The sequence below is a fragment of the Petromyzon marinus genome, unplaced genomic scaffold (genome assembly GCF_048934315.1).
Source record: "Petromyzon marinus isolate PM22_M1 ecotype Great Lakes invasive population unplaced genomic scaffold, UKy_Petmar_22M1.pri1.0 PM_G_Scaffold_67, whole genome shotgun sequence".
NCBI classification, from domain to species: domain Eukaryota; kingdom Metazoa; phylum Chordata; class Hyperoartia; order Petromyzontiformes; family Petromyzontidae; genus Petromyzon; species Petromyzon marinus.
In genome coordinates this window covers 1,032,655-1,049,065 of record NW_027423021.1, presented here as the reverse complement: position 1 = coordinate 1,049,065, position 16,411 = coordinate 1,032,655, and the positions used below count along the sequence as shown (strand labels likewise).

The window sequence follows — 16,411 nt, the reverse complement described above, 5'->3', positions numbered from 1 at the left end:
CATCATCTCCAGCCACCAATCACATCTCGTCACGCCTCGCACCGTGTCCACTCAATTCCAGCAACCAATCACATCTTGTCACACCTCGCACCGTGTCCACTCATCTCCAGCCACCAATCACATCTCGTCACACCTCGCACCGTGTCCACTCATCTCCAGCAACCAATCACATCTCGTCACGCCTCGCACCGTGTCCACTCATCTCCAACAACCAATCACATCTCGTCACGCCTCGCACTGTGTCCACTCATCTCCAGCAACCAATCACATCTCGTCACACCTCATCTCCAGCCATCAATCCACTTGCTCCACACCGCGGGGTTCCTCCGCCGTCAACTCGGCGCAGGGATTGACGTCAGCGTGTCGGGGCTGGGGACATCCGATGCTGTGGGGACCGCCTTTGTCTCCCCAGTGACGATGTTTACACACAGCACCAGGTACGCATTCGAGGCTGAGTCGACCTAGGGGAGGCCCAGGACCGGTTCAGATAATCGTCACCGGTGGTGTTGGCCGTGAGCTGGTTCGCAGCGCAGCGTGGCGCTAACCGCTGCACCACCGCTCCCGACTATGGCACGCACGCAGTCTTGTACTTGTGTACCACAGCCAAAGCAGCAGCAGCAGCAGCAGCAACCAAGCCATCTGCTGGCGGACCCATCAATTGATGTCCTCTAACCAGCCTAAGAGTGAATTCATATTCATAATTTATTTTCTCAAAGAGATTTACAAGCAGCCACACGAATGATCAATGCATAATTTCCGCCGATTATTTGACGCAGGCCATTTTCAAATTTTTGATTTTGACTGACGCCAGAACGCAGTGGCATACTTTTGCCCAATAACCTCACATGGTCTCTGAAGATCCACATTACTCGTCTAGCCTGTAACAGACTGCAGTGGCAAGTGCTGTTAGCCAGCAGCACCTATGAAGGTCGGCACGGCACACGAGGGGGTGGGTGGCCAGCACCACGCCCGACCGCCTTTGTCTCCCCAGTGGCGATGTTTACACACCGCATCACCAGGTACTCATTTGAGGCTGAGTCGACCTAGGGGAGGCCCAGGACCGGTTAAGATCATCGTCACTGGTGTTGGCCGCGGACTTAATACCTTGCAATAAGTGTCTATTAGGTTCTAGATTTAAAGCTTTCGTGACTGCAAGGATCCATACTTTTTGGTTCTATTCGGTAAAGTCACGTAACAAACAATACAAAATTCACGTTTCGGCCACAATACAAGTGGCCTTCATCAGGTGAAGGGACCGTACTGTCATGAGGACAGCGTTGGAGTGAAAACAGCCTCCCACACAGCTTAAAGGACGCGACCTGGGCTTGGCTGTTTTCACTCCAACGCTGTCCTCATGACAGCACGGTCCCTTCACCTGATGAAGGCCACTTGTGTTGTGGCCGAAACGTCGTGAATTTTTTATTTTTATTTGTTTGTTACGTGACTTTGCCGAATAGAACCAAAGAGCATGTCTATTAAGTGTATGAACGGTTTAACGCCTGCATTTGTGCCATTTGATACCTTATTCACCTTCGATTAGCATGTTTGGCTACGTACGGTTTGAAAGAAGTGTTAGTCAAACAGAATGTGTATTTGCGTGCGCGTGTTTAAACGTATCTTTGTACGAGCGGTAGGGCAGCGGTTAGCGCTACGCTGCGCTACGAACCCGGAGACCTGGGTTCGTTTCCCGCTCACGGCCAACACCGCCAGTGACGATTATCTGAACCGGTCCTGGGCCTTCCCTAGGTCGACTCAGCCTAAAAATGAGTACTTCGTGTGATGTGAGCATCGCCACTCGGGATACAAAGGCGGCCGGGCGCGGTGCTGGCTACCCACCCCCTCGTGTGCCGTGCCAGCCTTCATAGGTGCTCGCTAACAGCACTTGCCCCTAGCGTCTGTTAATGCTTTACTGGGGATCTTTGTTCTTGTTGTTGTGTATGAGTGGGGAGCGGTAATTTAGTGGCTATCGCACTGCACTCCGTAACCCGGTGACCCAACTTGGATTCCTGCTCATGACACACAACAGTGGCAAATGTTTAAACCAGTCCTGGGTTTTCCCTACATCGATGTGGTCTTGAATGACTTCCTAGTGTGGTGTGTAAATACCAGGGGAGACAAAGGCGGCCCGGTGCGGTGTTGGCCACCCTCCCCCTCGAGTGCCGTGCGTGCCGGCGCTTATAGCTCACCATCAGCACTTGCCCCAGCAGTCTGTTGAAGGCTGTACAGGGGATCTTTGTGCGTGTGAGTGTGTGTGCAATAAGATCAGGCAATATGACTGGCAGAGAAGATTGCTTGAGATGATTTTAAAAGCATGGGTTTAGAAAAGTGAACAAAGCATGTCTCTATTATGTGCATTACCATTGAAGGGTGCATTGGGTTCAAAGGCATCCGCATAGCCTCAAATCTGCATTAATGCCAATTTGTCTCCGTATCTGGTAAGGTCATAGTATTACAGGTCCTCTCACGCGCTAACCCAGACTGATGTGAGTGCACGATTTCTGTATTACAGTTGTTTTTTATTGTCCTTAACTGCATCGCGTTTCACGGTGAATAGCCATTGCCTGGAACATGTATGCTTAGTGGAAAAGATTTGTACATATTGGGCCAAATTTGCATTGTCTTAGAAATTACATGCAAATCAATCAATATGCAGTTCAGGTCAAATAAGACATTCCTTTTTAACGCTTTCCAACCAAGGTTGAGATGTTAATGCATTAGCTCTGTTCGTTCATATCTGCCCATCTGTCTGTAGCATGGCATTTCGATAACCCTCTTAAAGATGTATGGACTGATGCTGTACAGAAGGATGTGGAGTTGAGTGGACTTGCCGATGACCGGTACCAGCGGTGTCAAGATCGGCCTCTGTGGGGGAGGCTCGTGAAGCACGCTGCTGGGCAGTTGGAGGCAGTCGCCCTCCAGTAACGGAGGGCGGATGAGCGACGCTCACGACAACGAGCGAAGCGTCAGCCACACCAAGTCGGTGCAGTGGTGCCTGTCAGTCATCTTATTGAGCACATGGCAACTTGGGTCTGTCCTGTGAGCTGGCAGAGAGCCTTCGACACATCACGTGGCCTCAACACGTAAGACAAAACTATAATTCGTGTTGTAGAGAATGTACCTCCTCCTATACATGTAACTTTTAAGTGGTATGCCTTGTAACTGATGAATGATCCGAGTGTGCTACCTATTTCAAAGACAATGAGTTGCTCCAGAGGCAGACGCTTCATGAAACACAAAAGTACCCTTTGACCTGCATCACAAGAACAACGGGTCTCACCTGAGTTCTCTGTACAGGTTACTTTCAAACACACACACACACTTTGTCCTAACATCACTTATTCAATGTTTGACCCTTATAGATCAAATGTTACAGGTATGCACAAAACCAGACAAGTATACATTCTAAATTATTGACAGGCATATTAACAAAATTGGATTACTGCAGTGAAATATACTGCATCACGTTACATCGTATTAACAAGCTTTTAAAAAAAGTTGCACAGTCTGCTTCACAGTGTATGTAAAACATACTATTGTGTCATTCAAAACGAGTAGGCCATTCTCTTTGGTTCTATTCGGTAAAGTCACGTAGGTAAAAAATAAAACAAAAATCAAGACGTTTCGGCCACAACACAAGTGGCCTTCATCAGGTGAAGGGACCAGACTGTCTCGAGGACAGCGCTGGAGTGAACACAGCCAAGCTCAGACCGCGACCTTTAAGCTGTGTGAGAGGAATTAAGGTGCCTTGACAAAGTAATTAGCATAAAAAATTAGCATTTAATTGGCGGACTTAGCATGATGAACGGTGTAGAGGGGGTGAACATGTGCAGGCCGGCGAGGGGGGGAGGGGGAGTTTACATATTGATGGTGTGAAAAGGGAATTTTAAGAAGCTGCGAAAGTTTGGGGTACCACTACTTGAAAAAATATACTGTACCATTGAAAAATTAGTTTAATGTTTAGTTCGATTTAGAACATCTTTCCAATGGTTGCTTAATTGAAACCATCTTCTCGGTTGAAATTGTGTTTGTGTTTGTAAATCTGAATTGCCTCGTGAACAAATCTCTGATAAACACCCGTGGGTTTGCAAAGAACCTTGGTATCGGAGAAAATTATATCGTGATCACCCACAACGTTGTAACAGTGATCAGCTACGGCAGAAGAATTCGTTCTGCCGTGTTTTAAATCTGATTTGTGCTTGCGAATTCGGTCAGAGACATGTCGCTTCGTCTCCCCGATATAGCAATCACCGCAGATACAACTCAATTTGTAGTAGGCCATTGCATGCTGGCGTCTGAGTGAAAATGTAGCAAATTCTAAACATTACCTACAAACTACACAACTGAGATGACGCATCAACCATCGCCCCCTACTGACAGGCTCTTGTCCACATGCAGGCCGGTGCAGGGCCACCACCTTGTGCCACACAGGGGCAGCTGCTACTTGGGGATGCTCTTCGAGTGTTTCAGGCGAGGTACGACACGAAACTCCGAGTTGCTGGGGCGATTAACCAAGCACCATGTAAAAGCAATTATTATGATAACAGTGAATGCTTGGGAGCTTATTGGCTCTTGCTCCTGGTTAGAGATCGACCCAACCCACGGGCCCACAAAGTGTTCAACTTCACATTCTTGTCATTAAAGGCCTGTGACAAAGGTGCATCTATTGTAACGACATCGTCTCTGGTTTACACATCTACCGGGTCTCCACTTGACTTTGTATTGTCTAGGAGCAAGTCCACCCACACCTCCACTTCCACAAACTGCTGGGAGTTGCCTCGCTCTGCCTCAGTCAGAATTCTCCTCCTGCTTTACGATGTGAAGGTCCCATTTTGGAGTTGAATCTTCATCTTCACTTTTTACCTTCACTTCATCGCTCATCACTTCTTCACATTTCACCATCACCTCTTCATATTTCACCTCGATACCTCTAAAAGTGTCCAAGCTGGGATTTTCGTCCGGTTCTTGTTTCATGAGGGATGGGCTCATTGCGGCACTATGACTTTCACAAGCTGACTTCAGACTCCGACTCAGCTCCTTGTGGATCTTCTGATGCTTGTGTTCTCTGGTGTCTCCGAAGATTTGATGAATCTGCAAACGGCTTCCCGCACAGAGTACACTTGAAGGGTTTCTCTCCTGTGTGTGTTCTCTGGTGTTTTACAAGATCAGATGAATGTGCAAACGCCTTCACGCACACACTGCACTTGAAAGGTTTCTCTCCTGTGTGTGTTCTCTGGTGTTTTACAAGATCAGATGAATGTGCAAACGCCTTCACGCACACACTGCACTTGAAGGGTTTCTCTCCTGTGTGTGTTCTCTGGTGTTTTACAAGACCAGATGACTGTGCGAACGCCTGCATGCACACACTGCACTTGAAGGGTTTCTCTCTCGTGTGTGTTCTCTGGTGTACTTCAAGATTTGATGAAAGTGCAAACGCCTTCCCGCACAGAGTGCACCTGAAAGGTTTCTCTCCCGTGTGTGTTCTCTGGTGTTGTTTAAGAGCAGATAACCGTGAAAATGCCTTCCCACAAACACTGCACTTGAAGGGTTTCTCTCCCGTGTGTGTTCTCTGGTGTAATACGAGATGATATGACTGTGTAAACACCATCCCGCACATCGTGCACCTGAAGGGTTTCTCTCCCGTGTGTGTTCTCTGGTGTACTTTAAGATGATATGAATGTGTAAACGCCTTCCCGCACACAGTGCACCTGAAGGGTTTCTCTCCCGTGTGTGTTCTCTGGTGTGTTACAAGATGCCATGAATCTGAAAACGCCTTCCCGAACAGAGTACACTTGAAGGGTTTCTCTCCTGTGTGTGTTCTCTGGTGGATCTCAAGAACTGATGGCCATGCAAATGCCTTGTCACACACAGTGCACTTAAAGGGTTTCTCTCCTGTGTGAGTTCTCTGGTGCTGTGTCAAGTTTCCAGTCCGGTCCATGCTGTATGCACGCTGGTCGCATTGTTGACTTGTCGTACCGAGCTGCTGCCTTTGCTCCATGAAACCAATTCTGCAGAGGAAGCGTCAGAGGAAGCGTCAGCTGCAGACAGAAAATAAGAATATCCACGCCATTTACAAGTCAGTTTCGAGGCACAGAGGAATGCATATATACACAGTGACTTACACATCTATACTTATTACTATATTCATGATGTAGTGAAAACGTTTCCCAAATTCATCACAATGAGAAAGGAAATGTCATAAATATGCCTGGAAGCCCTCAATATCTGCAAAATGAATGTTAACCCAATACTCCGAGCACACAATTTCGGCTGTCTGACTACAAAGGAATATTTATGAAAGCTAAATTCGGCTGACATAGCAAAGGGTGTTGAAAACAATACTATTTGTGTTATGCAGAAATGCATAAATCAATGTTCAATCGCAACTTAGAGGTGTGAATCCAGGCTCAGATGTCCTTGAATGCTGGGATGAACAGATACGACTTCAGCTGAATGTGTGTGCTGTGTTCACCTCCGGTTTCCATTCTTACAAAGAGTTCCAGAGGAAAACAAAAATAAACTATTGTTTTGATATAACCTCCGTGTTCAACAAAGTTAATAGACTTTACTTCAAACACAAACTTGACACTGTCACACACTGCCATGAGTAAACAGGTGGTGGTGTGACCAGAACCATACCTGGCCACCTTCATCTGCTCAGCATTAATTCTTCCTCACTCCACCAAGTAATGAATCGAGGATCAATCAACATAGCCGAGGCTATCCGTGTCTCTGTCTCTCTCTCCCCGTGGTGAAGGTGTTCCCCTCCACACATTCAGAGTCAACAGCGGCACGCGCTTAGTGTCTTTGACCGATAGATACATTGACACATGTATTGTTGGTTCTTTCAGTAAAGTCACGTAGATAGAAAATAAAAATAACAGATTAAATTCAATAAGATAAAGACCACTTGTGTTGCGATAGAAACCTCGTGGGTTTTTTGCTTTATTTTCATTTTTTTATTTTTCATTTAATTTTATTATTTTAATTTTATTTCCTATCTACGTGACTTTACCGAAAGAACCAAGAATATGAATTCCTGCAGTCACCAAAGTTTTAAGTCAAAACATTCACACACGTTGACAAAGCCTCACCTTGTGTTGTTGTGGGCAGGTCGCTTCTGATAACAAGAGCGGTATAGCAGCTCAAGCGGGCTTGGCCTGGTGAAAAAAATAAAAACTGCGTGAATATTTACAATAAAACAAAGTTACAAAGTGGCGAGCCGGGTGAAGACAAATTAAACTTAAGCGAGATAATTAAAGTGAATGCAATCAGGCGAGGGCAGGAGGCAAGGCCCCGCGTAGCTAGGCCCCGCGTTGTAAAGTTCCAACCTGGACATCGATTCCCATGCTCGCTGCTACTCTACTGACATCCCTACGAGAGAGAGCGAGAGGCTCTACCTTGGTAAACAACAACCACCACAACAACCACCACCACCACAACGATGAGAATTTCTCACCTCGGATTTCAGTGCAAGCGCGCACACAGCAGCTTCCTGTTGCCTCGCGACAGCAGGAAGTAGTATGACGTCACTTTCCTCCCACGAGCGACTCTTTAACTGAATAAATTATGTTAATGAGGCCGGCCCATATGTCGAGGGATGGGGGCGTGGGCGCTGAACCCGTCGCAATAAACTCGCAACGGCTTTAACGGACATATTATGTTAATGAGCCACCAGTCACTGGGCGTAGCTTTGCCCAAATAAGGATTGCCACTGGAACGATATCGGCAGTGACACGGGCGGAGGTGACGTCACGCTCAAGAGCGCGGTGGACGGGGGAGGGGTGAATACCTTGGTGACATGACGTCCTAGCGAGGTACACCTCCCCCTGGCGTTTCACGCCGATGAGGTAATGCAGAGTGGTGACGTCACACAGTTGGAGTTTAAGTTGATTTAGATTCATTTTCCATTGCTCCCTCCCTTGGGTGTGTGAGCTCAGCAACAACAACGTGGACATTATTGTGTATACACTGTGTGTGTCACTGTGTGTGTGTACACTGTGTGTCACTGTGTGTGTGTACAGTGTGTATATATACACTGTGTGTGTACCCTGTGTGTGTACACTGTGTATATACTGTATGTACAATGTGTGTGTACACTGTGTGTGTACACTGTGTGTGTACAGTGTGTGTACATTGTGTGCACACTGTATGTACACTGTGTGTGTGTACACTGTGTATACACTGTGTGTACACTGTGTGTGTGTACACTGTGTGTGTACACTGTGTGTGTGTACACTGTGTGTGTACACTGTGTGTGTACACTGTGTCACTGTGTGTGTGTACACTGTGTGTGTGTGTACACTATGTGTATACACTGTGTGTGTACACTGTGTGTGTGTACACTGTGTGTGTGTACACTGTGTGTGTACATTGTGTGTGTGTGTACTGTGTGTGTACACTGTGTGTATACACTGTGTGTGTGTACACTATACTCTTTGGTTCTATTGGGTAAAGTCACGTAGGTGAAAATAAAATAAAAATCACGACGTTTCGGCCACAACACAAGCGGCCTTCATCAGGTGAAGGGACTAGACTGCCTGGAGGACAGCGCTGGAGTGAGAGAAGCCACGCTTAGATCACGACCCTTAAGCTTGTGATCGCGGCATCTTTTGAGGAAGGTCAGCGTCTCAATGAGTTGCGACTTCTTGTCCCGTTGTCTGTTAATAGAATAGAACCAAAGAGTATGGATCCTAGCAGTCACGAAAGCTTTAAATCTAGAATTGTGTGTACACTGTTTGTATACAGTGTGTGTGTACACCGTTTGTATACACTGTGTGTGTACACTGTGTGTATACACTGTGTGTCACTGTGTGTCGCTGTGTGTGTCACTGTGTGTGTCACTGTGTCACTGTGTGTGTCACTATGTGTGCGTCACTGTGTCAGTGTGTATATACTGCGTGTGTATATATACTGCGTGTGCACACACTGTGTGTGTACACTATGTATATACACTGTGTGTGTACACTGTGTCACTGTGTGTGTGTACACTGTGTGTGTGTACCCTGTGTGTACACTGTGTGCACACTGTATGTGTGTACAGTGTGTACAGTGTGTGTACACTGTGTGTGTGTACACTGTGTACACTGTGTGTGTGTACACTGTGTGTGTGTACACTGTGTATACAGTGTGTGTGTACACTGTGTGTGTACCCTGTGTGTGTACACTGTGTGTGCACTGTGTGTGTGTACACTGTGTGTACACTGTGTATACAGTGTGTGTACACTACGTGTGTTTACACTGTGTACATACACTGTGTGTGTGTACACTGTATGTGTTCACTGTGTGTACACTGTGTATACACTGTGTGTGTAAACTGTGTGTGTACACTGTGTGTGTACACTGTGTGTGTGTGTGTACACTATGTGTACACTGTGTGTGTGTGTACACTATGTGTGTGTACACTGTGTGTATATACTGTGTGTGTACACTGTGTGTGTGTACACTGTGTGTATGTACACTGTGTGTCACTGTGTGTGTGTCACTGTGTGTGTGTACACTGTGTGTCACTGTGTGTGTGTACAGTGTGTATATATACACTGTATGTGTACCCTGTGTGTGTACACTGTGTATATACTATATGTACAATGTGTGTGTACACTGTGTGTGTACACTGTGTGTGTACAGTGTGTGTACATTGTGTGCACACTGTACACTGTGTGTGTACACTGTGTATACACTGTGTGTACACTGTGTGTGTGTACACTGTGTGTGTACACTGTGTGTGTGTACACTGTGTGTGTACACTGTGTGTGTGTACACTGTGTGTGTACACTGTGTGTGTCACTGTGTCACTGTGTGTGTGTACACTGTGTGTGTGTACACTATGTGTATACACTGTGTGTGTACACTGTGTGTGTGTACACTGTGTGTGTGTACACTGTGTGTGTACATTGTGTGTGTGTGTACTGTGTGTGTACATTGTGTGTACACTGCGTGTGTGTGTACATTGTGTGTGTGTGTACACTGTGTGTGTGTACACTATACTCTTTGGTTCTATTGGGTAAAGTCACGTAGGTGAAAATAAAATAAAAATCACGACGTTTCGGCCACAACACAAGCGGCCTTCATCAGGTGAAGGGACGAGACTGCCTGGAGGACAGCGCTGGAGTGAGAGAAGCCACGCTTAGATCACAACCCTTAAGCTTGTGATCGTGGCATCTTTTGAGGAAGGTCAGCGTCTCGATGAGTTGCGACTTCTTGTCCCGTTGTCTGTTAATAGAATAGAACCAAAGAGTATGGATCCTAGCAGTCACGAAAGCTTTAAATCTAGAATTGTGTGTACACTGTTTGTATACAGTGTGTGTGTACACCGTTTGTATACACTGTGTGTGTACACTGTGTGTATACACTGTGTGTCACTGTGTGTCGCTGTGTGTGTCACTGTGTGTGTCACTGTGTCACTGTGTGTCACTATGTGTGCGTCACTGTGTCAGTGTGTATATACTGCGTGTGTATATATACTGCGTGTGCACACACTGTGTGTGTACACTATGTATATACACTGTGTGTGTACACTGTGTCACTGTGTGTGTGTACACTGTGTGTGTGTACACTGTGTACCCTGTGTGTACACTGTGTGTACACTGTATGTGTGTACAGTGTGTACAGTGTGTGTACACTGTGTGTGTGTACACTGTGTGTGCACTGTGTGTGTGTACACTGTGTGTACACTGTGTATACAGTGTGTGTACACTACGTGTGTTTACACTGTGTACATACACTGTGTGTGTGTACACTGTATGTGTTCACTGTGTGTACGCTGCGTATACACTGTGTGTGTAAACTGTGTGTGTACACTGTGTGTGTGTGTACACTATGTGTACACTGTGTGTGTGTGTGTACACTATGTGTGTGTACACTGTGTGTGTGTACACTGTTTGTGTCCGCATTGAACCGAACCACCGGCAAGGCCATCTACTTAATGACGAGAGAAAATTCACACGAAATCTCCTTTTCAATGAAGTCTTCCAGATGTAAATTGATAAAAGCTTTTAATGAAGAAATAAAATCATCCAATTCAAAACACAACACAATTCAAAGATGTTTCATTTTACAACTTCAAAACGGAGCATGGGGTACTTGCGTGAATGCGTCCTTCGTGTGCAAATGTTGTGACTTTCCTGGCCTGAAGGCCGTCAATGTGTTGAACCCTTATTGGTGCACAGCGTCTCAACAACAGCAGTGGGGTTTGCTTCAACCGATAGGTAACGAACATCCAGACGTCAATCAGCAAGGTGCATTTCTAGCCCTAGTTAGACAAAATCTACGTCAACACGTAAGACAAAACTACAATTCGTGTTGTAGAGAATGTACCTCCTCCTATACGTGTAACTTTCAAGTGGTATGCCTTGTAACTCATTAATGATCCGAGTGTGCTACCTATTTCAAAGACAATGAGTTGCTCCAGAGGCAGATGCTTCGTGGAACACAAAAACACCCTTTGACCTGTATCACAAGAACAACGGGTCTCACCTGAGTTTTCTGTACAGGTTACTTTCAAACACACACACACACACACTTTGTCCTAACATCACTTATTCAATGTTTGACCCTTACAGATCAAATGTTACAAGTATGCACAAAACCAGACAAGTATACATTCTAAATTTATTGACAGGCATATTAACCATTACTGCAGTGAAATATACTGCATCACGTTACATCGTATTAACAAGAAGCTTTTAAAAATAGTTGCACAGTCTGCTTCAAAGTGTATGTTAAACATACTATTGTGTCATTCAAAACGAGTAGGCCATTGCATGCTGGCGTCTGAGTGAAATTGTAGCAAATTCTAAACATTACCTACAAACTACACAACTGAGATGACACATCAATCATCGCCCCCTACTGACAGGCTCTAGTCCACATGCAGGCCGGTGCAGGGCCACCACCTTGTGCCACACAGGGGCAGCTGCTACTTGGGGATGCTCTTCGAGTGTTTCAGAAGAGGTACGACACAAAACTCTGAGTTGCTGAGGCAATTAAGCAAGCACCATGTAAAAGCAATTGTTATAACATAGTGAATGCTTTGGAGCTTATTGGCTCTTGCTCCTGGTTAAAGATCTACCCAACCCACGGGCCCACAAAGTGCTCAACTTCACATTACTGTCATTAAAGGCCTGTGACAAAGGTGCATCTATTGTAGCGACATCGTCTCTGGCTTACACATCTACCGGGTCTCCACTTGACTTTGTATTGTCTAGGAGCAAGTCCACCCACACCTCCACTTCCACAAACTGCTGGGAGTTGCCTCACTCTGCCTCAGTCAGAATTCTCCTCCTGCTTCACGTTGCCTTCATCAATGTAAAGGTCCCATTCTGGAGATGAATCTTCATCTTCACATTTTACCTTCACTTCTTCGCTTATCACTTCTTCACATTTCACCTTCACCTCTTCATATTTGACCTTGATACCTTTAAAAGTGTCCAAGCTGGGATTTTCGTCTGGTTCTTGTTTCATGAGGGATGGGCTCATTGCGGCACTTTGACTTTCACAAGCTGATTTCAGACTCCGACTCCGCTCCTTGTGATGCCTTTTTGTTCTCTGGTGTCTTCGAAGAGTTGATGAATCTGCAAACGGCTTCCCGCACAGAGCACACTTGAAGGGTTTCTCTCCTGTGTGTGTTCTCTGGTGTTTTACAAGATCAAATGACTGTGCAAATGCCTTCCCACAAACACTGCACTTGAAGGGTTTCTCTCCCGTGTGTGTTCTTTGGTGTTTTACAAGATTACATGACTGTGCAAACGCCTTGCCACACACACTGCACCTGAAGGGTTTCTCTCCCGTGTGTGTTTTCTGGTGGATCTGAAAAACTGATGGCCATGCAAATGCCTTGTTACACACAGTACATTTGAAGGGTTTCTCTCCCGTGTGTGTTCTTTGGTGTACTTGAAGATTTGATGAATCTGCAAACGCCTTCCCACACACACTGCACTTGAAGGGTTTCTCTCCCGTGTGTGTTCTCTGGTGTTTTTTAACAACAGATGAACATGCAAACGCCTTCCCACACACAGTGCACTTGCAGGGTTTCTCTCCTGTGTGACTCCTCTGGTGCCGTGTCAGATTTCCAGTCAGGTCCGTGCTGTATGCACGCTGGTCGCATTGTTGACTTGTCGTACCGAGCTGCGCTGAGTGCCTTTGCTCCATCAGAACAATTCTGCAGAGGAAGCGTCAGCTGCAGACATAAAAAAAGAATATCCACACCATCTACACGTCAGGCACAGAGGAATGCACACGTGACTTACACGTCTATACTTATTAATATATTCATGATGTAATGAAAATTTTCTCAAATTCATCAGATTTGATGAACGTGCTAACGCCTTCACGTAGAGAGTGCACCTGAAGGGTTTCTCTCAACGAGCTGTTAGGGCACACAATGAGAGGGAAAATGTCATTAATATGCCTGGAAGCCTTCATATCTTCCAAGATGAATGTTAACCCAAAACTCTAAGCACACAAATTTGGCTGTCTGACTACAAAAGGAATATTTATGAAAGCTAAATTCAGCTGACATAGCAAAGGGTGTTGACACCAATACTATTTGTGTTTTGCAGAAATGCATGAATTAATGTTCAATCGCAACTTAGAGGTGTGAATCCAGGCTCAGATGTCCTTGAATGCTGGGATGAACAGTTCCGAATTCAGCTGCATGTGTGTGCTGTGTTCACCTCCTGTTTCCATTCTTACAAAGCGTTCCAGAGGAAAACAAAAATAAACTATTGTCTTGATATAACTTCCGTGTTCAACAGAGTTAATAGACTTTACTGCAAACAAACTTGACACTGTCACACACTGCCATGAGTAAACAGGTGGCGGTGTGACCAGCACCATGCCTGGCCACCTTCATCTGCTCAGCATTAATTCTTCCTCACTCCACCAAGTAATGAATCGAGGATCAATCAACATAGCCGAGGCTATCCGTGTCTCTGTCTCTCTCTCCCCGTGGTGAAGGTGTTCCCCTCCACACATTCAGAGTCAACAGCGGCACGCGCTTAGCGTCTTTGACCGATAGACATGGACGCACGTATTGTTGGTTCTTTCAGTAAAGTCAGGTAGATAGAAAATAAAAATAGCAGATTAAATTTAATAAGATAAAGACCACTTGTGTTGCGATCGAAACGTCGTGGGTTTTTTGCTTCATTTAATTTTTTTTTAGTTTTCATTAAATTTATTATCTGTTATTTTATATTCTATGTACGTGACTTTACCGAAAGAACCAAGAATATTAATTCCTGCAGTCACCAAAGTTTTAAGTCAAAACATTCACACACGTTGACAAAGCCTCACCTTGTGTTGTTGTGGGCAGGTCGCTTCTGATAACAACAGCAGTATAGCAGCTCAAGTGGGCTTGGCCTGGTGAAAAAAATAAAAACTGCGTGAATATTTACAATAAAACAAAGTTACAAAGTGGCGAGCCGGGTGAAGACAAATTAAACTTAAGAGAGATAATTAAAGTGAATGCAATCAGGCGAGGGCAGGAGGCAAGGCCCCGCGTGGCTAGGCCCCGCGTTGTAAAGTTCCAACCTGGACATCGATTCCCATGCTCGCTGCTACTCAACTGACATCCCTACGAGAGAGAGATGCTCTACCTTGGTAAACAACAACAACCACTACCACCATGAGAATTTCTCACCTCGGATTTCAGTGCAAGCGCGGATCGGCAGCCTCCTGTTACCTCGCGACGTCACGCGGGTAAGCAGGTAACATGACGTCACTTCCAGAGTAAGAGACACGCCCCTCAAATGAGCAGCTCTGTAACTGAATAAATTATGTTAATGAGTCCGGCCCATATGTCGAGGGATGGGGCGTGGCTGCTGAACTCGTCGCAATAAACTCTCAACGGCTTCAACAAATACATTATGTTAATGAACCGCCAGTCACTGGGCGTAGCTTTGCCCAAATAAGGATTGCCACTGGATTGATATCGGCAGTGACCCAAGCGGAGGTGACGTCACGCTCAAGAGCACCGTGGACGGGGTTGGGAGAGTGTGAATACCTTGGTGACATGATGTCACTAGCGAGGTACACCTCCCGCTGGCACTTCATGCCGATGAGGTCATGCTGAGTGGTGACGTCACAGAGCGGAGATGGAGTTTAAGTTGATTTAGCTTCATTTTCCATTGCCCCCTCCCTTGGGTGTGTGAACTGAGCAACAACAACGTGGACATTATTGTGTGTACAGTGTGTGTGTGTGTACACACTGTGTGTGTACACGTACACACTGTGTGTATGTACATACACAGTGTATGTGTGTGTACACACTGTGTATGTACGTACACACTGTGTGTGCGTGTATGTACACACACACACAGTGTGTACGTACACACTGTGTGTGTTTGTACACACTGTGTGTGTATGTACGTACATTGTGTGTGTACGTACATACATACACAGTGTGTACGTACACACTGTGTGTGTGTAGTGGAGGGCAAAGGCGGTGCATTGAGCAGTCATCTGAGTCAGTCGACCCATGGCATCTTATCATCAATTTATTTTTCAAAATGTATTATTTTTACTTGTTTTTTTATTTTATTTTTAAACATTTTATTTTGTTTTCTATCTACGTGACATTACCGAAAGAACCAGGAATATGGTAGCGCATTCTCTATTTGTTGCAGAGGTTCAAAGTTCAAATCCGACAGGCACACCTGGCTACCCCAGTAACATTCACCACATTATGCGCTGTTCTGCTTCACGGCGGATGTCAAACAGAGTATTGTGTCACTCACAACGCACAGGTCATTGCATGTTGGTGTCACGGTCAAAATTGTGGTAATTCCAGACATTATCCAGAAACTCCACAAGGGAGATGACGCGTCAATGATCGCCCCCTACCGACAGACTCATGCCACGTGCAGGCCTGTGGAGGGCCACTTTGTGCCACACAGGGGCAGCTGCCACTAGGGGGCGCCCTTCGATTGTTTGAGATGAGATTCGATACGAAACACCGAGTTGCTGAGGCAATTAGGCAAGCGACTTATGAGTGAAAATGTTGTTTATAACGTAGTGAATGCTTGGGAGCTTAATTATCTCTCGCTCCTGCTCACAGATTTACCCAGCCCACAGATCTTACATATGAAAAGCTAATGGTCAGTGAGGTCAACAGCACTGTAGGTTCTGGTGTCAAGGACATGGGCCTGCATTCGCTGGTCCACTGCTATATAGTCCAGCGGATGTTCTTGCTTGGACCCGGCGTGAATCCACGATGTTGTCTGGATGCACAGATGCCAGAACAGCGTGTTGGCAATGACAAGCCCACAGGCTCCACAGAAGTCTAACAGCCTCCTACCGTTGTTATTGAGTTGATCTGGCCCATGCCTTCCAATCGCTCCAGACCAGGTGCCAGCATCATCACCAACTCGGGCATTGAAGTCACCCAACATGATGACTCTATCCCGAGGGGCCACTT

At 45.9% G+C, this 16,411-nt stretch overlaps 1 protein-coding gene and 1 long non-coding RNA gene across 2 annotated transcripts; both read right to left on the bottom strand.

Annotated features, from left to right (window-relative positions):
• Nucleotides 1-4,862: 4,862 nt before the first annotated feature.
• On the bottom strand, nucleotides 4,863-6,006 carry LOC142920122 (uncharacterized). Its single transcript, XM_076062583.1, has one exon. The coding sequence runs from the start codon at nucleotides 5,993-5,995 to the stop codon at nucleotides 5,003-5,005; it is 993 nt and encodes a 330-aa protein (XP_075918698.1). The 5' UTR covers nucleotides 5,996-6,006; the 3' UTR covers nucleotides 4,863-5,002.
• A 6,211-nt stretch (nucleotides 6,007-12,217) lies between these two features.
• On the bottom strand, nucleotides 12,218-14,691 carry LOC142920123 (uncharacterized). Its single transcript, XR_012938680.1, has 3 exons — nucleotides 14,636-14,691; nucleotides 14,290-14,355; nucleotides 12,218-13,174 (listed from the first exon to the last, which is right to left on the bottom strand). It is a non-coding gene; the product is annotated as an uncharacterized LOC142920123 (long non-coding RNA).
• Nucleotides 14,692-16,411: the final 1,720 nt, after the last annotated feature.